The sequence below is a fragment of the Tetrao urogallus genome (assembly GCF_951394365.1).
Source record: "Tetrao urogallus genome assembly, chromosome: 24".
Classification (NCBI taxonomy): Eukaryota; Metazoa; Chordata; class Aves; order Galliformes; family Phasianidae; genus Tetrao; species Tetrao urogallus.
The window spans coordinates 2,707,225-2,731,069 of record NC_136837.1 but is presented as its reverse complement, the minus strand read 5'-3'; the positions used below and the strand labels follow the sequence as shown (position 1 = coordinate 2,731,069).

General features: G+C 51.9%; 1 protein-coding gene across 1 annotated transcript in view; it reads right to left on the bottom strand.

Moving 5' to 3' along the window:
• PLXNA2 (plexin A2) overlaps window positions 1-21,813 on the bottom strand; it is a gene marked incomplete at both ends in the record, with an annotated part of 86,308 nt that extends 64,495 nt beyond the window's left edge. The window contains 2 exons of the mRNA XM_079546544.1: window positions 19,514-19,696; window positions 20,623-21,813. Of these exons, the coding sequence (XP_079402670.1) occupies window positions 19,514-19,696; window positions 20,623-21,813 (1,374 nt within the window). The remainder of the gene's footprint in view (window positions 1-19,513; window positions 19,697-20,622) is intronic.
• Window positions 21,814-23,845: the final 2,032 nt, after the last annotated feature.

Below are 23,845 nucleotides of genomic sequence, written 5' to 3'. Positions count from 1 at the left end.
CAATGTGCTCCTCCACCCTCTGCCGTTCCTCCCCAACTTACCCTGCTGCTTTCTGCTGCTTTTATCAGTTCCTTCCCTTACAGTGGGAAAGGGAATGAAAGGCAGTGGTTAAAGCAGCCCCAGTGAGGGTGGAGGGAGGGAGGGACAGGGGAGGCCCAAATGGATTCTGCAGTGAAAGTGTCCAAGCTGCTGTAACTGAGGAGAAACATCCACCAGTTCCATCAGATCATTTGTTCCCATTTCTGTGCTGTAGGAACAGCACTTCTTCATTTTAATGGGGAAAAAAGGGAAGGTTGGGCTGGGGTGCTGAGTTCCTCCAAGTCTTCTGTGTCTGAGAGGAAACATGGGAGGAAGCACAGAACTGGTGTTATTTATGGGGATGGAGGCACTGGGGAAACGCTCAGTGTTGCCCAGGTCCCTAAGCAGCCCCGGATCTGCACTCCTATCCCTTCCAGATGAACAGTGTGCAGCGTCACCACCCACGTGCCACCCCCCACAGCAGCACATTTCACACCAAAGGGATTGCTCTGGCTTAGTTTGGTTTGCTGACCTCAAGCAGCTGCGTAAAATGGAATAAAAGCCTCCCAGGCAGATGGGTTAACACAGGACTCGTTCCAACGGAGCAGCCATTCTCCCTATGGACAGATAACCCCTCACAGTGCCACATGGAAGCTCTGCTTCGCCCTCGGCGCGGCTCTGGCCGGCAGGTGGAGGCAGGAAGTTCCTCAGGAAATATCATTCCCTTTCCTCATCGCAAACACCATGGAAGAAATATGTTTCAAATGAGCTGGGCTTCCTGCACAACACCGCCGCGAGCCAAAGTGCACACAACCAGAGGCCAAAGCCTACAAGGAAATAAAAGAACCTGATTTTTGTTATCTTGTAGCTCCAAAAGCTCCAGCGTTACTGATCAAATCTCACCTTGTTCTGTCAAAGATGTGAGAGAATTTCAGAGCCCTGAGCTCCACTTCCACTGGCAGCAATGGGGCTGCCCCACAACCACTGCCCACCCCACAACCGACTGCTCACACCAACTGAGTCAATCCCTTCTTGTGCCCAACCCCACGTCGCAGCCGTGGCCCAACATCAGCAGCAGGAGATGGGCTCAGGATGGGGCTTGTGGATGGCAGAGATGCAGCCACACCACACTGCTGTAATTGACCTGCAGATAAACACATGGCTTCCACCCTAATCCCCTGCAGCCTCATGAACATCAGCTGCGCTAAATTTTTCATGTAATTAAGAGAAAAACCCTAATCCAATGTAATTAGCTCCCTGATTGCCAACGGCGGGCAGAGAAGCACTGTTTGAACAGCAACTCAGGTCTAGCTGGTTAGGCAAATACCGCGTGCGGTTCAATCACTGAACAGAGGCAACACCTCTCTGCTGTCCTCCAGGTCCGTGATCCTCAGCAGCACTGAGCAGTTCCACAGCAGCAGTGGGGCTGATGTCCCCAGGACTGCTCCTCCACAGTGACATCCACAAAGAGTCACTCACAAACTGAGCAAACCAGGTCCCCAGGAGCCGCAGCAGCTGCTGGCTTTGGGTCTGCTCCCCTGCCCCCAGAGCATCCCTCAGTGCTGCTACCCAGGGCTCTGATGCAGACGTGGTCCAGCTGTGAGCAATGCAGCTCTCACAGGGACATGTGTGGCCAGAATCCATCCCAGTTGCTGTATGACCTCCGGGGGCATTTTTCTTCTCCATTCATCCAAACAGAGGCAAAGTCTCATGGGTGAAGTGTTAGAAATTGGGAAAGTGGAAGCAGATGGGAGAGGAATGGAGAACGTGGACATATGAGCCAGGGAGAGCAGAGAACACAGCCAGGATATGCCTTCACCAAACCATCCAGCAGGCTGGAATGACTGGGGCTGCTTAATGATTGGGAGCTCAGACGATTCGGCTCTGGGCTGCCCGTCTCTGTTTCTCTGCCCCCATCACACTGCTGCTCTGTAAACAACCCGGCACCGAGCAGAGCAAGCAGCTCCTTTGCATCAAAGCCAGGGAGATTTCTTTATACAAAAACGAGCAAAAATTTATCAACTCAAAGCTCCTTTTAAAGAGAAGCCCCCGAGGAGAGCAAGCCCAGCTGCTCGCCTGCACTGCACTGAGCCAACCCCCCCTCCTGCCTCCCTTCAAACCAGCACTGCTCACACAGCCGAGCTGTGCCCGATGGGCTGAGGTTGGAGCGGTCACAGCAATGTGGTCTATTTCATTTCTTAGCCTCTCAGTAATTCCTCCAGCTTTGAGTCAGCTTTGGGGAAATTCTTCCTGCCAAAATCCCACTAACACCCTTGTGTCACTGGCGTGGGAGTGTGTTGACTGGTTTGTGGTCTCTTTGCCTTCTATCCAACACAAATTCTTCCCTCAATCCCCAATAAAGCAAGGCAATCAGAGGCCCATGGGAGCTGCTATATGAGCTGCATGTGGTTCATCCGGGTGCTGGCTGCTTTATTTCTCCCTTTCCCCCTTCTACGTCCAGCAGGGCACAGCCAGGACCAGCCCAGCTCTGCTTGGAACCAGCAGGGGATGCGCAACAGAGCTCCAGCACCTTCTGCCTCTGGCTCATGTTGTCAGAGCCACAACACAGCCATGGCACCTCCATTTCCATCACATTTATTTCCACAGAGCCTCCTCCCTACAGCCAGCTTTTTTCCCTCATAATTCCATCTGTATTTAATCCCAGACAAACACAAACAAAACAACCCAAGCAACGATCTCATCTCCCTAAGGCCGTCACTTTCTACATCGGTTACAGCCAACTCCAATTAGCAGAAAAGCAACACGAGGAGCTCGGCACGCCGCTGCAGCGCTGGGAACGCAGCAGCCCACACTGCCTTTCCCCAGCCTGCCCCTTCCCTCCTGCAGAACATGCCCTGTCATCTGCTGCAGACAGTGTGTGTTGAGCTCGGGGCCTGGCAGGGCGCTGGTGGCCTCATTAGCACAGCTCTGTGAGCCCACACCTGCAGGCGACCTGCATGCTTTGATTTATAAGAGGATCCCAAAGCCTCTACAAGTGCTCAGGGGAAGTTTTCTCGGTCACTCCAGCCTATTAACCTGCACTTGAGGCAGCTTTTCTGCAGCCCTTGCTGTTAACCACTTCCCTGCCAAGCTGACGGCGAGTGCTCAGGTTGGATATTGGGAGAAATTGCTTCTCTGAAAGAGCGGTGATGCACTGGCACAGCTGCCCAAGGAGCAGTGAAGTCACCATCCCTGGAGGGATTCCAGAATCATGGAGATGTGGCACTGCAGTGGGCACGGAGGGGTAGGCTGGGGTTGGATTTGGGGATCTCAGAGGTCTTTTCCACCAGGAATGACTCTGTGGTTCTATGATTGGCTCTATGATCTCAGCCCAGTGCTCCCATCCCTGCCCAGGACATGGCAGCTCAGCACACTGCTGCAAACTCAGCTCTTTCGTGTGAGCAGACAGCTCTTCCTCCATCAGCAAGCTATTTCGGGCAACGGTTTCAAATGGAAATCTGTGTTTTATTAATTACACGTCTGCGTTGCTGCAGAACCCTTTCATGTGCTTCCCAGCTGTATCAATCTGCAGCCACGAAGGAAAGCATTAAACCCAGCATCCGCAGTGTGGGATCGGCCCAGGCTGTGCCCTCACCTGCAGCCTGACAGCCCCACTGTCACCCTGGGCTCCAGTGGCTGTCAGAGGGATGCGCTGGGGACAGGGGAGGACCAATCTCATCGCTGAAAACCCTTCCTCCAGCAGCTTGCCAGCATCAGGGCTGGCTCTGCTGTTTCCCTTGTATTCCATTGCTCATCTCCTGTTGCGCATAGGCAGCTCTTCAGCAGCTGAAAAGGATTTCCTCAATCCATGCCTTTTGCTGCCATGACAGAATATCGGAAAGCAGTGTCTGCAGGCAGAAGGATTTATCCACCTGTCCTAACTGCAGAACAGATTGGCTGTAAGGACGAGTGGGGTTGTGTGGGTGCATTAGCGAGCAGCTTAGCACCAGTGCTGGCAAAGCAGCCAGCCTCACTGCGTTACTAGGAGAAGTTGAAGCGAATTTTAAGGCAGCTCTCATCACATCATTTTCCCAAAGCCAAATTCCTTGTCGCTGATATCGTTTCGGTGAAACCTGCAGCCCCCATCAGCACTGGGGAAGCTGCAGGACAGCAGTGGTCCCCAGCCCAGCAAACAGCAAACCTCTCCCAGCAGGAAGCTCCAGGCACGATATTGAGGTGTCCCTGGGACAGAGCAGCAGAAATGGGCTCTGCTTTCCCAAACTGCTCTCAGTGCACAGCTGAACAAGAGGGGCACGAGGCTGAAAGCGCTCCTTCCCGAGCAAACAGACTTGCACTTGGAGTGCACAGAAATCAAAGCAACAAAAGGTCTCTGCAGCCAACTGCAGTGTAGCTGACAAACAGGCTCGTCACTTTGTGCCTCCATCTGGCGGGGACATACTTTCCATTTCAGCAAGTGCTAGAATGGGTGGACAGCAAAGGGAAATGTGAAAACAGCAAAGAAACGAGAAGAATGAAAACCTGCGGGACAACACTGCTGCCCTGTTATGAATACTGTGCAGCTATTCATATGAAAATCCATACGGCTGCTACTGTTGCATGCACTCTTCTTACACAGCATGAAATTAAAATTCCTCTTCGGTATCACGTTGCCAGCACTACGGAGCAACTTCAGACCGAGCGAGCAGACAATTCCTCCTTTGGCTTCCCCAGCCGGGATTGAGAGCTGCTGGGGTGAGGGAGATGAGTCTATTGCCCACGGTAAAAAATGCTGCTTCCAAAATAAATCCCACCAAAGTGCTGCTGGCCCGGAGTGTGGCTGCTGGTGTTCATTTCGCAGCGCAGTTTCACATGCGTAATTCCCCCCAGGCCCTCCCTGCCGCTTCCCTTCTTATCTCCCCAGAACAAACTCTGTGCGCGGGCTCATTTCAAGGAGAGCTTCACCCACAGTCCAGCCAAGTGTCAGCGGATCTGCTGGAAATGCAAATGGAGACGATCATGCAAAAGAGTCGGGCTTAGAGATGGGCGGACGGGGGCAAGAGAAGGCAAAGAAAAGCCGACAGAAACAGGCGGCGAGGAACAAATCTGCCTCCTCAAGTTGTTGATCGCTCGCACACGGGCTCGCTGAGCGTGGATAGGTTCTCAAAACCACGCCAGGCCCATTGATTTTTCCCTGCTGAGCTGTCAGGTGCCTCTGAAATGCAGCTCCCAGAGCTCCCCCAGCAGCACGTGGCATTTGGGGGCATCACCTCACTCTGCTCAGCGACAGCAGAAGGAGCAAAGCATGGAGCTGAGCTCTGGGGATGGGTTTCAGGAGTGCAGCCCTCGTGTCTGCATAATGGCAACGCATCTCAATGCATCTGGCAACACCTCCCTGCCCTCTGCTGTGGGTCTCCTGCAGCTCCAGCACAACACCCCCACGCTGGGGTCTGGGAGCAGGGAATGGGGCTTTCCATGCACTGTGTTGAAGGAGGTGATGATCACTGCTGCTCTGCAACCACCAGAGATGAAGCATGGAGATTTACAGGCAGGGAGAGGGGTGGCTGAAGCTCCGCCACAAAATGCTTCATTATCATGGAAAAAATCACTAGGTTTGCTCATTATGCACGCAGAGAAACAGCAAGCACGAGGAGAGAACCTATCCGATGTGCCGTAACGCGATGCAGAATTAATCCCCCCTGGGTTACAGAATTCCTCATAAATCGCAAATGGGACAATATCCACTGCATTACATTTTATCACACTTTCTGTCAAAACATCCCCTGCCGGGAGCCTTTCAGTGATGCTATCACAAGCACAGCCTTATTTGGGGAAGAAGAGTTGAACTCAACAGCAGCAAACCATCACTGTGAGGCTGGCACAGACCCTTCCAGCAGTGAGTGGGGTCTCGTTCAGTGCAGCTCTATCTTAATAACGACATCTTCCATTTCTGCTCACACCTATATAAAGCATGTTTGCTATTTAGTGTTATTAATAGGAATGCTAATGCAAGCTGGCTGCCGTGCCCCAGCGCATCCCGAGGGAGTGCACAACACTTCACAAATGCATCCAATGGGGAAAAGTTCTCCAGCAAAGTGGCTGCTGCTGTGGGCTTTGCTCTGCGGCACGCTTGCAAGGCTCTGTTTTTTTGCTGGGCACTGAACCGAAAAGAAAAGGGTCTGATTATCTCCTCCAGCACCTTGGTGGCGACCCGGAGCAGTGACCCTTTCCTGTCACTCTCCATTTGCTCCGTGTGTTTTGCACGAGGACGGGGCAAAGCCGTGCAATGGGCACAGGCTGCAGCTGTACACAGTGCAGAGGGCCATGCTGGGGTTGGGGTGCAGCAATGCAGGCAATGGGATCCAGGTGGAACCTCCAAAACCAGTTGCAGCCATTCCCATGGGCACACCGCTCCGTCCTCCTTTTCCAGACGTTAAGTTTGTTTCATTTTCCATCCCGCTATGTTCTCTGCGGGGCCGTGCAAAGGGAACAGAAAGCACAGAAGTGGTGGAGGGATTTGCTGTGTATTGCTGCAGCATGAATAAATGATGCACAGGTCCCCACTGCTATCTGAGCAAAAACGTTGAGTAGAAGAAGGCAAGAGGAGGCGTGAAAGGCTCTGGCACAGGTTCCCCTTGTGCTCTGTACAACTGCAGCTCCTGATCTCCTCAGAGCACCACGTTCTCCCACCGCCCCACACCACACAGCTTTGCTGGGCACGAGTTTGCTCCCTGCAGGAACCCGCCCTGCTCCCTGCAAGCAGCACAGAGGAGCACACACGTGCACATCCCCGTGTACATGCGTGCCATGATAGGTGCAATTTCAAGCAATTTCCCTGCCAGTCTCTCTGCAATCTCATGTAATCTCCTCCCAAAGGGAATCAAAGACCCCATGGTGCCTTTGCTTGGCCATAAAGAATACAAATCACACCCCGACAGCCCTGAATAATGCAGAGTGGAGCAGCAGAAGTGGGATGGTGGGGGGCTCCCTGCTCCCAGCTCCTATTGCTTTGCCTCCATGTAAATGCTACAGGCACTGACCTGCACGTGCCCACAGTTCTATGCACAGTTCCTGGGAGCAGAGGCACAGCACGGGCTGCTTCCTCCTGCATGCTACCAAACAGCAGCAAAACCAGGCATTACCAATATCTCCTCTTCATAACACAAACCACAGCTATTTAACATTCCAGTTGGCAATCTCACAAGAGCTTCAGAGCTCAAATGCTTTGTGGTCCTTGATTTAAGGTGCAGCGTGCTCCCATTGCAGCTGGCACCTGAATGCCCTCAGCGTGCTGGGTCTCACCCCATGGGTGTGCTTAACACCCATTAATGAGCCCAGGCTCATTGCAAACCACGTCCCTCCTGAGCAGCACAGGGTGCCCTACAATGAGCACCACCACCAGGAAAAGCAACGGGAAAGGGAAGTGCAGGGAGGCAACAGAAAGGAGAGGGAACAACCACAAGTGGGTTTTACATCGCCGTTACAAAGTGGGAGGCAGCTCCCCCAAGGGCACAAAAACTCCTGTAAAATCTTCCCCCCCCCCCCCTTTTTTTTTTTTTCCTCCTTCGTTTCAGTCTGACAGAGCGCTGCGGATTGAACACAGATGTGCTCATTCTGGGATCTTGCTGTAACCTAAACCACAATTCCCTGCTAAGCTGTTCCCACATTTGTGGATTGATGTGTCCAGATGCCAGCACAACCTGCAGAGCTGCTCCTCCTGGGACCGGCGGCCAATTCCCAGCACTGTCAATCTCCTTTTCATGGACAAAACCAGCAGGAACAGCATGGCCAGGTAGGAACATGACAGCCTGGGGTAACTGTCACGTACTAGAGAAGGGATGCAATATTTATCTGCCTGGGCACATGGGAGATGCATGTGCCTACAGAGCTGCGAGCATCTGGAGCCACAGCAGCAGGTGAAAGTGGTGGGGAGAATCTGGGAGAGCAACAACCAAATGAGGAACTGCAGACCTTGGGAATCTGAGCTGTTTCTCCTCACTAAACCCACGAGCTTTGGAAAATGATTCCCTGAAAGCGCGTGCCTTCAATCTCACTTAAATTCCTCCTTCAGTAACAGTGCTCGGATAAAAATCCCCCCATGTAGCCCAAACCCCATGGCCATGGGGCACAGAGAGGGGCTGGGAAGAGGCTGTGAGCACAAACTGCCAGTGTTGGACACAGTGCTGCTCTGAGCTCAGACATCATGCACCACACACAGGGACACGGGGAGGATGCTGGCAGCGATGTGCAAAGAGCCGAGCATCCTTCTGGGCCACGACATGCAGATCCACCGACAGGAGATAAACTGAAGGCAGCCGAGGGGTAGGCTGATATTTAGTCAAAGTGCATCAAAATCAGCAGAAGGGCTTATTTCAGGACTGATGGGAAATAGACCTTGTGCTTGTAAAGGATTAATGCATATAAACAGCCAGAGAGCTGCCCAGCCCCTTCGTGACTGGAAGAGCTTCCCTGAGAAGGGACTGAGATCCTGAGAGGGGAAACCCAGGGGACACCCATAAGGAGCTGCCACCATCGATGCACATCAGGAGAGAAACCACAGCCTGTGGGCTCTCGGCCACGCCAGCTCATGCTGCATTCATCCCCAGCCAGGTCACGAGCTCAGCACTGGCCATGGCCCAAACGATGCCAATAAAAACACCGACAGATGAACATGCACAGAGCAGCTGCTTGGGAAGCTTGGGGTGAAGGCGGGTAGGGAGGGAGGAATTAAATTAATCCCTTCATTATCAACCCGACCCCTGGAAAAATCTGAAGGAATGGCTGTGAAGGTTCACGGCGGAGCACTGAAGGCAGGAGATCAGCTAACACAGCATCTGCCAGCCCAGACGGGCTCGGCTCTAATCCCCCTCTCCAGCTGGGACGTGGCCACTGGGAGCCAGCACGGCACTGGGAGCTGTGCTGAGCTGGGCTGTGTCGTGTTGTGCAGTGCTGAGCTGAGCTGAGTTGGTGCACAGCACTGCCAATCCCACCCGAGAATCACACAACAGTCTGAGTTGGAAGGAACCTTTAAAGGCCATCTGGTCCCACTCTCTGCAGTAAGCAGGGACACCTACAGCTCAATCAGGTGCTCAGAGCCCCATCCAGCATGGAGCATCTGCAGGGATGGGGCACCACCGCCTCTCTGTGCCAAAGCCCCACTATCCTTACTGTAACAAACTGTTTTCTTATATCCAGTCTAAATCTCCCCTGTCCAATCTAAATCCCCCCCATGTCCTTTTTTAAACCAGAAGTGGCACAATACTGGGTGAAGGAACGTGGTTAATGTGCATGGTGAAGATGGGTTGATGGCTGGACTCGATGCTCTTCTTTAACCTTATTGATTCCTGATCCCATTCCTGCCACCATCCAGGTGGATGGGCTGGAGGACAAAAAAGGGGAAGGGGGAAAGGAAAAAATCCCACTCTGGTTTATATCTCAAAGGGATTTAATTCTGAAGGAGAATGGCCAAGGGAGATCCCTGCACACCTGGGGGCAGGATTAGCAGCGGCCGCTGTGCCATGCCATGCCCAGTGCCGAAAGCAGATTTATCTGTGAGAGAATGAAGGCAAAAGGCTCCCAGAAGGGACAAGTTCCAAACCCAGTTCCTAGGCTCCTCCAGGTCTCTTCTAATCCCTCCCAAAACCATCAGCATTGTGGGGTGGAAGGGGGAGCAGAGTCAAGTGGCCCTGGGCACAAGGAGAGGCTATGGGTTGGGAGGTGTCAGAGGGCTGCAGAGGGATGGGAAGGGCACATTGGGAGCAGTGTGGATGCCTGAAGATCACTGGTGGCATCACCCAGCTGAAGGCCATCAGATAAGGTAACAGCAGGACTGGGGGCACGGTGGATGCCTGACCACACAGGGAATGAGACCAAAACCCAGAGACTCATTTTTCACAGGGCACTGAGCAGCCATTAGACATTAATGACTTCTGGCACCCGGTGCCCTGGGTCAGATTCCAATCGATGACCCCAAGTGAAGGGTTCTGCCTTCCCCATCAGCACCCCTGGAGAATCCTGCACTGTACTGAGGGACCTTCCCTGGGCACAGGGTGACCCCACCAACATGCATCACAGAGAGGAGGCTGCTTCCCCGGGAGGAATCAAAGCCTCATTGACACTTGAATTATGAATGAAACCTTAAGCTTTTAAACTTTTAACCTGTGCATTTCTAAGAAAGTCTTAATTTAGCCAGAGATGCGGGAGGGATGAACAATGGTGCAGTGGAAGGTAGCAGGGCTTTTAAAACACGCCCTGGGTGAAGATGAATATTTCATGCAGTGAGCCATTCCCAAAGGAAAAATGAAATCCTGACCCCACTGCCCAAAGCTGTGGGGCTGTGACAAGACCTGGGCTCTGCCTGGGCTGCTGTGCTTCTCAAACCTCGTACCAGAGCCCCATGATTTAAATCCTCTCCAGCTTTCTCTCTGCTGGAAATCACCCAAAAACTGCCTCACTGACCAGGGCTGAATGGGATTTTGTTTATTTTCAGGACAACTGTGGGCACGCAGCAGAGCTGGCACAGGGCTGGGAGCTGAGCACAGCCGGGAGCAGAGCACACAGAGAGCTGAGCTGCTGCTGCCCTGCAGCCACCCCCAGCACCAGGGGAGAAGGACTGGGCAGAAGGACTGCAAAACCCCCCCTGAGAACAGAGAGGGGAGGCTCTTGTAAGGCAATACATAGCAGAAAAATCACCTTTAGAAAACTATCCCTATGTGGCACGATGTCCCTCCATCAGCAAACCCAGGCTGGCACTGTTACACGGGCACAGGTACACATTTGGATTTGAAGCCTTTCACACATCAGAGCATCACTGCCAGACTTATCAGTGCTCAAAACTTCCCTTACATTTTAAGTGTTCGGAGCTTAAAACAACCACACACAGTCCAGCTGCCCAACAGAATGCAGCCTGGGCTGGGGGGAGCAATGGGGGATAATGGGGACTCTGCCTGGCTGAGCCAGAAGTGCTCCCCTCCTGCGGAGGAGGGAACAAAATCCATCAGTCAGCCCCAAATGATAAATAAAAGAGATGAAAGTTGGTGTGAAACTAAACAAAGCCCCAGGTGGCCCCCTGCCTGGGGCACTCCTGCTAATTTTAGCATCCCTGCTCCTCCCCGGGCTGTTTGGTTCAATGACTGCTGCGTTTGGAGCATTTACTTTGCTGCGAGTGCCCAAAATGCTGAGCACAGGGATGAAGTGAGGCCCAAAAAGCCCGGCCAGGTGCCCTGCAGGGTCTCAGGGCTGAGCCACGAACCCCAACTCCCAGGGCAGCAGCAGAGGCCAGGGGGGAGCGCTTTGTATTTATTCCACGGGAGAAAAAAAGCAGCAGCCTCACAGAAGCATCCTATACAGCAGAATGTATTTAAATACCTAATGAAGGAATAAATCTGCGAGAGGCAGACATTTACTGCATCCTCCCTTCACACAGAGTCTTTGTGCGGGTGCAGGGCCACGGCTGCACCTGTGCTGCTGGGTGATGGATGTGACCACATCCCATTGCGGGGGCTCTACCTGTCAGGGGGATATTGAGCACTCCCAGGCTGCACATCCATCCCAGCAGCATCCTGCATACCAACACAGTGCAGCTCCCAGGGCTCTGCAGGGGTAGAGTGCAATGCGTGGAGATGTGGGACTGCAGGAGGTGTGTTTGTGCTGGGATGAGCTGGGATGATGGTGAGGCTGAGCTGTGCAAAGCAAGGGTGGGTGTGCAGAGTGCTGGGTGGGCACTGTGCAGAGCTGCAGAGTTTCGTGGCGCAGTGGCAAAGGCTGCTCATAACATAAGCTCAGAGGTTTACCAGAGGGAATAGCAAAAAGAAATTAAAAGCTACAACGCTTTCCCTACAGGGCAGGCAGGGAGCAGCCAACATTTTCCCTGACTCCCCTCCGTCTCTGCCTTGTGTTAAACCTTTCAGCACCAGATAACAGCATTCGGTCCTGCTGCCATGGGGGATGGCCAGAGATGCTCTGCAGGGCTCAGCCAGCCTGGATGGTACAGAACACTACAGCCCATCAGAGCTTGCTGCCAGAGCAGATGTGGAGCAGGAGCTGCCATCAAGCTGCACTATGAACACTCACAAGCATCACACTGTGTACCTGGCTCTATCAGAGCTATTGCTCCACACCAGCACAGTCTGCAGTGGTTTTGCCCCATCCCTGCAGCCAATAAAAGTCAGTGTAAGGTGCTGGGGATGAGATACAGGAGCTCAGCTGCCAGATTCACATTTTGCATTTGAGGAAACTAAGCATTCCAGCAAGCATTCAAAGCAGGCTCTGTGATGGAGCAGCAGCAAAGCAGCACAGCGTGTGCACTCAGCCCATCTCCAGCACCAGCCCATCCCCATCCATCATTTGGTTTCAGTTTTACCTCCCCACCCCCAAAAGCATCCAACCTCCCCCCGTCCTCTGCCTGCCCTCCTCCCCCCAATACCAAAGGTCAGCAGTGCTGATATTCAGGGGTCAGCAGGAAGAAACGCAGCGGGGTCAGGGGGGAGGGAAGCAGCAGGCTGGAATTTCACTTCTCCCCAATCGTTTGCTTCCATGAAGCAGCAGCCAGAGCCCCTAAAAATGCAGGGCAGTGGGGCTAGACCCTTCTCACAAGCTGGGGGGTCTTTGGGACGATCAGATACCAGGCGCAAGGTTCTAACTGGGGGGCTGCAGTGCTGCATCCTATGATGGCTGAGCACCAAAGAAAAATACACTGAATCCACAGGAAAGCCATCATTCAGACTGAAATTTGGACTGATGAGGAATTTCGGTGCTATGTTCCAGCTCTATTTGGGTGCCCCAGTTCAGCCCCATTCTGAGGGAAGGCACAGACTGCAGGGGCTGAGCAGCACAGCTGTGATGGGGGAATATGCTGCGGAGAGCAAAACACGCTGTTTTCATGTAAATGTCCCTAGTAATAAAAGTGAACGAAGAAAACCATGCATCCAAACAAGAAATAACACATTTGTGCTAGAGAAGCAGAAATGCTTCTAAAAAGAGCGCTTTATCGATGCGTTCCAGCAGGCATTGGCTGTGCTTTAATGCTCCTCAAGGAACAGCACGTGGCTCTGCAGGGCTCAGGCTGTGCCTCTGATCAGAGCAAAGCAGCCCATCATTCCCTTCACACTCCACAGCCCTACCTGTCCCTCAGCCTGCATCTTCCAGATTCTTCCCATTACTTATTTCACAGTGCCATGACCAAATTCCCAGTGCTGAAGGCCAGGCTGGGATGAGCCACGAGCACCTTCAACCACCGCTCATGCTTTGCAGGATGCTCGGGCTGCAAAGCACAAGGCCTGCAGGCAGGTTTATGAGATTAAAACCCAGCACACGATAAATAATTTAGCAGCATACCACAAAAAAAAAAAAAAAAAAAAGGAAATAAAAAAAAAAAGAAACCACCCAAAAAACCCACACTGTATAATAAGAAGGCTGTACCGTGCTCACGCTCATTTCAAATGCACATCGCTTTCATCTGCACGCATCTGTGAGATGTAAAGACGTGGAACCAACAGAGAAGGAGCAACCAGGAGGAGGTGTGGGTCCTGGAGAAGCTATTTGCAATCACTGCTGCTGGTTGCACTTTGAAGACCTGAGGCACACAGGCACCTGCTTTTCTCCTGAGGAGAAGGAAGGGAGGTGGGCAGAGCATGCATCACTGCAGGCATAATGAGCTCCTGCTAACGTAGGGACCGGCTGCATCCCAGCCACACCTGCCTGGCACTCCCATAAATATCAGCAGATGTCCCAGTGATGGATTTGCCTTTGCAAACTACGCTGTATTTTACACCCTCGCTATCACTGCCATTGCCCTGGGCAGCAGCAAGTAGCAGTGGGAGCAGCACTGAGTGGTGAAGCTGATGGTGCAGATGAAGAACACAGAGAGGGAGGGCAGTGTGGGGGACAGCCCCAAAGCACAGCACTCTGCGTGCACCTTCCCTTCCCCTCTGAACGTCTGTGTTTTCCATTTTTGCTCTTTTTGCCTCGAGGAGGCATTTATAGAAGCAACACAGTGTGGTCATCTCGCAGCATTTCCTGCCACACGGGGATTTAAGATGCTACAAATGGACCCAAACGTGCACTGTTTGACCTCAGTGAGGATCTTAAAAGCCTGCAGTGCAACACGTACCCCAAAGAGACCACAACGTTCTCACTCACAGATGGAGAGGCAGGAGCCAAGAACGTGTCCAGAGCACAGCAACCTCTTCAAGTTCACACCCAGAGGGAAGCAGGGAGTAGGCAGCAAAACCACTGTGAATTCACAGAGCAGTTTGGCCTTTCCTGATGTTTTCCACAAAAAAAAAAGAAAAGAAACAAACAACAAAAAAAAAGCATTACTGAACCACGCGAAAATGCTGCTCTGCCTCCAGCACGAACTGGAGGAGGAATAACTTCTGCCTCACTTCATCCTCAGAAAGGATATAATGCCTCCTCCTATGCAAGGTGTGGGGATTAATTATCTTCTAAATACGTTCAAGATTAAAAAAAAACATGAGTGCACAAGTGGGAGAGCTTTGTGGTATATGTGTCCCAAAGTGCAAGGATGGATGCTCAGGGCCGTTGCTGAGGGCTGGGACCAAACCCCTGAGGTGCAGAACCCCCCCCACAGAACCCCCCCACGCTCTCTGCTCCTGTGGCCCCACTCCATTTGGAAACGAATCAAACGCCATTGTTGCACTCTGCATTTCAAGCTGATTTTTCAAGGTGCCCAAGCCTGGAAAGAAGCATTCTCATCACCACCTCGTGAGCCAAGGAACGGATTAAAGCTGCCTCTGAGCCCACCTGGCTCCATTTCACATAGCAGCTCCTGAACACCTGCCCCTCAGCTCTCCAGCAGCTCTAAAACACATCCAAAATTCTCCTTTCTTTCATTTCCCTCTGCTAGGCAACAGATAACAGAACTGGAGGAGAGATGCTGGGAGAAGAGGAGCCAATTTCGTGCCTCCAAGAGGCAGCAAGGATGTTCCTGAGCTGCTCCATCCCCTGCAGGGACACGGGGTGATACTGAGCATCTGCTGCCACTGCTGCTGTGGGGTTTGTGGGCTGGAACAGCCCCACGGCCTCTGGGCTCCTCTGCACACTGCTGCAACTGTTTGTCCTGAAGTGCTCCAAAATACACGTAGGAGCGATAATTAAGAGTATATTGAAGGATGAGATAAGCATCTGTAGAATGAAGTCAGATAAGGACAGGTTCAGACATGTGCTTCGTTGGGAAAGATCTGTTTTATTGCCACAAATGGAAGAAATTAAATCAGCCAAGCTGAATAAAACCCTCACACGCCAAAACACCACAATGCACTCAGAAGTTTGCTCCCCCTTGCTCCAACAGTGCCCTGCAGGGCTCTGCCTTGCTGAGCACTGGGCAGCCAGCAATGTGCACATTTGTGCATGCAGCAAGGAAACTACAAGTCACAGCATCACAGCTCGACATCTTCCTGCAGCACCTTTCCTCCAGACAGATCCCACCCAGCTCCTCGCAGGTCACCTTGCACGCTGCAAGCCGTGCATGAGAGCATTGCAATGGGGATGGGGTGCTCTGGGACTGCAGAACAGCAATTGACAGTTGTTTGTCACTGTCCCCTTCACCTCCAAACTCACCAAGCGCTCCGTTCCTGAGTTCTCATGCAAAACTGCAAGGCTGCAAAGTGCAGAGCTTTGCTTCGTGGAAGCGACCTCTGCATGCAGAGAGCAGCTCTCAGGCAGCTCCAGCTCAATGCATCTCAAACCTTCCAGCTGTTCTTCGGAGCAGGTCAGTGCTGGGATAAAACCACCAGCATCACCGTGCTGCCTTTCCCCATGTGCACAGTCAGCCCGAGAGGCTCAGCAATGCTGCAGGGCTCTGCCTGGCTCAGGCACAGACGGCGCGATGGCAAAACAGCACTTGGACTGTGCACGGTCAGACATAGAAGAGACAGACATTTATTTATTCTTGATCACAAACAATGCCCTCCATTGACAAGCTGAATGAAGGGCACTTCACTGATTTATTAGATCTAATAAGAAGCACACCTCTCGGGATGAAAGACAAGATTGATTTGAGCGGAGAGCGGCGCTGGCAGCCCGGCCACTGTGCTGTGCCTGCTGCCACAGAGCCAAACACCACTGGGGGAGAAAAATAAAGGGACAGATTTGCACAAGGGCAGCTAGAATAGAAACCAGGCTTGCAGTAGCCCTTCAGCCTTGGGGAATGGAGGATGACTATTCCTGCAAGCCCTGCTCCCTCCCGCTCTAAAAGAAAAACAGCAAACTCAAAAGTTCTGGAGCAACTCCAGCACGGTTCTCAGGAAACCCCTAAGTCTGCCCTTCCCATGTCTCCGCACCCCTAAATGCAACAAGTGCAATTTCCACATCAGTCCCATCCTCCACCAGGCAGACCACATTAGCTGAGTTCCATGGACGCCGTTTTCCATCAGGAAGAAGACAACTAGCACAGCAGTGCTTAGCTTGAGGCCCTATTAATAGCACTCCTAATTATATGGCTGCAAATTTAATTCATAGCAATGATTAGTGTCAAAATCAAAGGCATCACACATCAATATTGATGGAATTGTATGAAGCCCATAAACAGAACAAGCAAGCCGACACATCTCCCCCCAGCACTCAGTTGCTGTTAACTGTTGTGTTAATGTCTCCTCTAATTTTCCTCGATGAAAACTGCATTACTGAAGGAATTCACTAATCTGAGCAGTTATGTCTCGACATGATACCATTTACCCCAGTCAGGATGCTGAGACCTTGCAGGAGAACCAGACCTCCAGGCTGCAGAGAACAGAACCCCACGTACCCACCTTATCCGAAGGTCACAGCATTATCAGTACATTGGCTTTTCACCACTTATAGACTACTGCTGCACTCATTCGCAGCAATTCTCAATGTCACAGGGCTGCCATGGAGCAGGGCTGCTCTGTCACATCCCATGTTCTGTGGGGACAGACGTGCAGGTGCAGCCCCTGACAGCACCAAGCATCCCCTACCCAAGGCAGACAGCATGGCTGAGTCAGTGCTGCGTGAGAACATCCCTCCTCCAGCACAGGGTTTCCATGCAGAATGGATCCATCCTTTTCCCTCAGGCAGCAGCAAAGGGCAGAGGGGTGCAAGCACCATTCCACGTGGTGTGAGCTGCTGACAGTCCACAGCTCGGATACAGCCCTGCTGGGGCTGGTTGGGCAGAGAGGGACTGCAAGGGGACAGCGAGACAAGGGGAAGGGACAGAGCTGGGAGTGAAGGGGACTTGGGTTGGCAGGGACCTTCAGCATGCAGCTGCTGGGGAGGAATGGGCTGCAGCAGCCCATTAGAACGGCTGATGGGAAGGACATCAGTGAGATAAGAGGGTATTTTCGGTAATGAACTCTCACAGGCAAAGCACAGGCAAATCTGAAAGATTTCAGAGCTGGCTCCCTGACTTCTTCCCTGCAGCTACATAAAAGCCTCTTCTTTGAAATCCCAGGCTGAGCCACCAGCTTGCTTCCAAAGTAAATCAACAACTGTGGGAGAGGGAATAAATGCGAGCAGCGTTCAGCGTTCGGTGCGTGGGTAGACAGGCAGGAGAGGAGAGGAGGCATTTATCTGGGAATCTCTGGCACTTCCAGAGGTGCACATCTTTACTGTCCTCATTTCACATGTGGGGAAGGAAGAGACACAGAAACTTTCATAGCCCTCAGCACGCCGTGTGCTCGCTGAGTGATGTGTCAGCTCTGGGACTACGCTCAGCCCTGCAGACAACCAGGCAACTTCTCCGGATCTAAAACACCTCCACTGTGGCATTGTTCGAGGCAAAGCCACTTCCCACGTAAAGATAACCCCATATGCCAAAAAGGAATAGATTTACTACAAGTGCAGACAGGACCACAAGATACAGAACATCGCCAGCCCCACACAGCATAAAACAGGGCTCCAGCTCAGGATACAGCAGGGTCCCAACAGCTGGCACATGTGGAGAAGGGATCTTAACATTTGCCACCAAAGGCTGACTGCAATGAATGCCTGCAAGGGCTAGAGACCTGAGCTCATTTTTTTTTTAACACCTGCTTACTACTGGTTCAAACCACAGGTAAAGCTTGGATCACTCCTGCATCACTCCTCAGCTCCCCTCCTGTCCACAGGAGTAAAGTAGATGGGCATGAATAGACTAACTTGCATCAAAAGGTGGCTGTGTGAGTGGGGCTTCAGTGCAGACAACTACAAGGATTTAACTGTGCCAGAGAAAATGCTTCTTCTGTAATCCTATATAATTAATGCCATGCTAAAGTAAATGCTTGGTGTGCAGGCACAAGCTGTTCGCTTTAATTCCCTCTACATGAGGCAACTGCCCTGCTGCCCAAAACACCAAATGGACAGCAATGGACAACAACCACCCAGCAATAGCCAGCAACCACCCCAAAATGGCCAACGACCACCCAATAGTGGCCAGCAACCACCCCAACAATAGTTGGCAAACACCCAGCCGTGGCAAGCAACCACTCGACAACGCTCAACAAACACCCAACAACCAGAAACCACCCAATGGCCAACGTGGCTTGCTGGAATCACTGCAGCAGATGCATTATTTGCAATGTGATGAAGATTCTTTCTCCACCCACACCAGGATGAGCCCTGTGTTGCACATGGCACCAGGTTGGGCAGGGAAAGAGGGGCTCTGCTCATGCCCCCACGCTCCAGACTTCCTCACTGCACTGAGAGGCACCAGGGAGACTCCTAATTTACTGCTGCTCAGCACTTGTAAAGTGCTGAATGAATATTAATGAACTGATGTAATTAAAATGATGCAGACATTCAAGTGTAGTATCTGCCTGTCCTTGTATCTTCCTGGATAGATGAGGAAGAAATTCCCTGCTGTTTAAGGACACAAAAAATTAACAACCTGCTGTTGATTACATTTGTTAACCCTTTCCCTGGCTCAGAGAAGCAGGGACTGCATTTAGCAGGATCACCAAATGATGTCATTGACATCTTAGGTTCATTTGAAGGATCTCACACTCAGCAGGCTGGTGGTTGGACTCCAGAATCTTAGAGCCCACCCAGCAGCCCCCAGCTCCTGCTGCTGGGAGAGGAAAACAACATGGAGATTTTCTTAGCTCTAGGCAAGAGCCCCAGCTTTTGTGATGCAAAGGGTGAGGAATGTTATCTTCCAGGGATCCATCATCCAGCTGTCTTGGGGAGACAAGGAGAAGTAGGAAGGCTTTGCCCTGAGGCTTGGCTTCCAAAAGCAGCCAAGTTAACCCACTCCCTGACTCAACATTCTGCCACCCAAACCCAAAAGCCTCTTAAGCTCAGTCTACCACACCAACCACAGAAGGATTATGGTGAAACAAGTCAAACCTGCTGCAAGATACCCATTAAACTTTCACAAATAAAAGAATATCTCTGAGACCTCTGACCGTGGTTTGCTGGTGGTCACTTCAACTCTTTTGCCTCTAACCACATGAGCCCATTATTGCTCCAACTGTTCCTGCAGCAGCCCCACAGACACACCACGGTTCACTGAATGATGAAATGTAAAACCAAACAAAACCACAAGGTGCTGTAACACTAATGAGAAATGGATCCCGCTTCTCCAAAGCCACAGAAATTATCTTACCTTCTTCACTTTGCCATTTTTAGTCCCCACGAACACCACGCTGTAGCCATTGTAGATGTATGAAGCAACAGAAGTCATCCGGTCCCGGCTGGAGGTGAAGAGTGTCACACCATCCACTGGCACTGAGCCACCCAGGGGCTGGTTGATGTCGAGCCCACAGAAATTGTCATCGATTGGAACAGGCTGGAAAGAGGAGATTTTAGGAGATTCTCGTGAGTGAAGCACAAAGCAGGGGGCAACCCTGGGGTTCCTGCACAGGAGAGCCGAGGAGAGTGGGGATGTGGGGCTGGTGGGGACATGGAATCTGCGTGGATGTGAGGTCAGCAGGGGCTGACCCAGCTGTGGACCCTGCGTTTTATGGTGGTCTCTCCCATGCAGCAGAATGGTGCCATGGAGCTGCACCGTCACGCTGACTGCAGTCCTCTTGCTAATTTTCCATAAGGGACATTCAGGAATTGCCAAACACTTAGACACAACTGTGAAGGGATGGCTCTCCCATGTGCAAGCAAGTGTTCTCGCTTTCCTTTTTTCATTTCATTTAACCCACGTTCATCTCCTCTCAGCAGCCAAACTTAATATGCTTGGCAAAAGAAGGCCCCAGGGATTCTCAAGTCAGCCCTAGAACAATCTGCATGTGAATCAAGATTAGAGAAATCATCTGAATAAAAACCACGAAAGATTCAACTGTCATTTGTATTTATCTCGTTAGTTTGCTGATATCAGCCTCTTGCTGCGGGAAAGGTGAGAGCCTGAGGTTGGGAACAGCAAACACTGCCAACAGAGAGCACACCTTCATCCTTATCCACCAGCCTCAGTGCAGTCCCTCCTTTCACTGCCATCATTGACTGTCTGATAACAACAGTGAGGAAAAGGACAGTAGGAGGAAAAGGATTGCTACATCCATTCCATATTTAGGGAAACTGAGGCAAAGATTCACAGAATCATAGAATCATAGAATCACTAAGGTTGGAAAAGACCTAAAAGATCATCCAGTCCAACCGTTCACCTATTCCCAATAGCTGCCAATAGATTGATCCTATTCTGTACCATAGGGCCACGCATTAAAACCAAAGGCTATGACAGCCAACTGTCATATCATGCATCCTCACCGCTTTGGTGCACTGGACATCCTTCCCCAGCAGCCAGTTGAGCTCCAGGTTGCCCTCCCCCTGGTAGCAAGACTGCAGCCGGTCCTTGATCTGGGCATTGACAGCACGAATTGGGAAAACACAGAGCGCGGAGTCATCCGGCGGCTGATGGTACTGCTTCTGTCCCTTGGAGAAAATGGCAAAGAGGACATCCTCCTGGGCTGTGATATTGAGGGATTTGGCCAGCACATCCCCTGGCTTCGACAGGTAGGCTGCCTGCAGCAGGCGGTACTCCGTGTCCCCCCTGACGCAGCCGAAGGGCAGAGAGACGTAGGAGTGGAATTTGGGGTCATCTTTGCAGAGCCGGACGATGCGGGATGTGTAGAAGAGGTCACTGGCAGAGTTGGAGACGCCCTCCGGGGTCTCTGGTTGGACAGTCAAAAAATAGACAAAATTGCCACTGGCAAAGCCGTAGATGTAGAAGATATCAAAGTGCGAAATGAGGGCCAAGGTGTCCGAGGGGATTTTGATGAGGGACGAGACAAAGTCACTGTGGAGCTCATAATCCAACATCGCCGACGACTCTGGGTCGCGGGGAAGCTTCCGGCTGGAGAGCGTGGGGAAATAATCCTGCTTCCCATCCACCGCTGTCCCAATGAAGAGCTTCCCATCCTCGCCCTCGGAGCGCACGATGACGCCGTACATGGTGCCTGTCTTGTTGACACTGGACAGGTAATGCTCCTTCTTGTGCGAGGGCTCCACCAGGATGAACAGGTCGTCCAGGCGCAGCAGCTTGCACACTCCTTGGTACAGGCTGCCACAGGCCAGCAGCCGGTTCTCGGAGTAGTCAATGATCAGCAGCTTGTTGACGTTGTTGGTGAGGGTCAGCACCTCACTGCAGGGCTGCACGATGAGGGGAGGGTAGCAGGATTTGTTGTCCTCCTCGGGACCGGTTTTGTGAGCCACTAAAATGGTCAAGTTACCCGAAAGCTTGTAAACCCTATTGATGGCTCCGACGTAAACGGCCCCGGTGCTCTGGTGGACGGTCAGGTGGTTGAAAGTCCAGTCCCGGTGCTCAGAATGGAAAGTGCTGAATGAGGTGCTGCTGGATGCACTCCAGGAGAGCGACGCCAGGAGGAGGCAGAGCAGAGATGCTGACCTGCCATCGCCATCGGAGCGCAGTGCCCAAGGACAGGTCCTCCTCTGATCCATCCTGGGAACGGCCGACCTGTGCCCCAGCAACGTCCCTCACATGGTTCTGGGGGAGAGAAAAAACGCACAGAGCAAAGGATTAGACCCGGTGTGCCTGCAGATACCATTCAAATTACACTTTCTAATTACACAGTCCTTGAGATAAAGCGAGGACATCCTTAAGCCCAACAAGAATTAAGCAGGTCTCCTAACTTATTGGCAAACTGTTCAGGTTTGAGGTTGTGCCACTTGGTTCAGCCCCTGCGTGTTAATGCGTTCTGTGTTTGGTTGTTATAATGGGCACCACTCTGCCACGGGAGAGGATAATCAGCTCCCAGCCAAGACAAAGCCTGCAGTTCCCATACAGCCATCAATCTGAAGGCTTGGCTAAAAGGATGCCTCCTGTAGGGAATGTTGTTGGAAGCGACAGAGGAAATAAGAGGTGTTTTCTACCTCTAGGCCCTGTATGATTTAATGTGTGAGCCTGAGGAAGAAGTCTCATGCAGGTAAAAGTGCACCAAGGACCCACCCCAAAGCCCCAACAGCCCCCATTACCTCTGCCCCAAACCAGCAGTGCCCACATAGGTGGCACCAATGCCAGCATTGCTGCAGGGGCTGCAGGACCTCAGTGCCACCATGAGTGTGCCTGGTGTGCCACCCTGCTCAAACCTCCAGACCTGCTGCTGACCCCATCTTGCACTTCACCTCAGCCCTGCTCATCACCACAGATGCGTTCAACAAATTGCGCTTAGAAAACTATCACAAAGTTTTCTTTAATCCCAAGAAGCTGCGCTTCTTTCACGGTCCCAGGTTGGACAACCATGGGAACCATCCCAGTCAGTCCCATTGGCAGATGTTCTCCCCCATCCCATACCAGCATGGACTCATACCGCCCTGGGATGAGGAAGATGATGAGCCACCTTCCTCCATCACACGCAGACCAGGCAGACAGCACCGTGTCCGTGCTCCTGGCACCAATCCTACAGGACAAGGGCTCCTCCTGGCCCCGTGCAGCTGTCACAGCCCCCGCTTTGATTGATGCTGATCTCGGTTTTGGTATTTAAAATAATTCATGCTGCTGGAAACCTACACCGCGCTCATAAGCGGGTGTCAGCACGCAGCCGCTCTTTAGGCTTGTTAACGCCTGGAGCTGGAGACGGGTGTTGTGAGAGGTGACAAAGGAGCTCTGTCCCTGGGCTGCACATCTCCGTGTCACTGACAAGACAGCGCAGGAGCACGATAATGGGTTTCTCATTCTGCTCAGGGATACGTTTCACCGTCTGCTGCTTCTGTTTTCCAGCTTCATTTCCACCTCTGGCGGGCGGCAGCTCCTCTCTGCCAGCTCAAAGAAGGCAGTGCTCTGATGCTCAGGGCAGTAGATTCCAGGTTATGGGGTTCTGGGATGCACGGGGAGCTCAGCAAAGGAAATGCTGCTCAGAACCAGGAGATCCCACTGCAGGGCTCAGTGCACAACACAACTGCTTTTCTGCTGAGCTTGTTTTTTTTTTCTTTCCCTTGGAAGTGAGTTTAAAACACGGTTTTAAAAGCAATCTGAAGCTATTGGTAACACAAGGTAAAAAAATAAATAAATAAATGAAAGAGAGAGTAAATCCAGGGCTACAACATAAACCCAAGCAGCTGAAAGGCCTCAATTAGGCTGAAAGGAGTTATCTGGTATTTAAATAATTATTAGATTGAAGGAATAATCACAGGTCTGAGCTGATTTTTTTCCCCCACTGTCATCCTAATGGAGGCCATAATATTATTATTCAAATGGCCACGGCTCCCATTGAGGGGGGAAGGAACCCGGCTCATTCCGTCTCAGTGCAGCAGGGCTCCGCTTATTGCAGCTGTCACTCAACTGCAGCCCCACGCTCTGTCATTTGTGGCATTTTATGCACATGAAAAAGAAAAAAGAAAAAAAAAGGGGGGGGAAATTAAAGCACATACAAAAAAAGAAAAAAAGAGAGATTCTCTTATGGAAAATGAGGGCTCAAAGGAACGATTTTGGTGCTACAAGTGCAGCAGCTGCCCTCCTGCATGACGCTGCTAG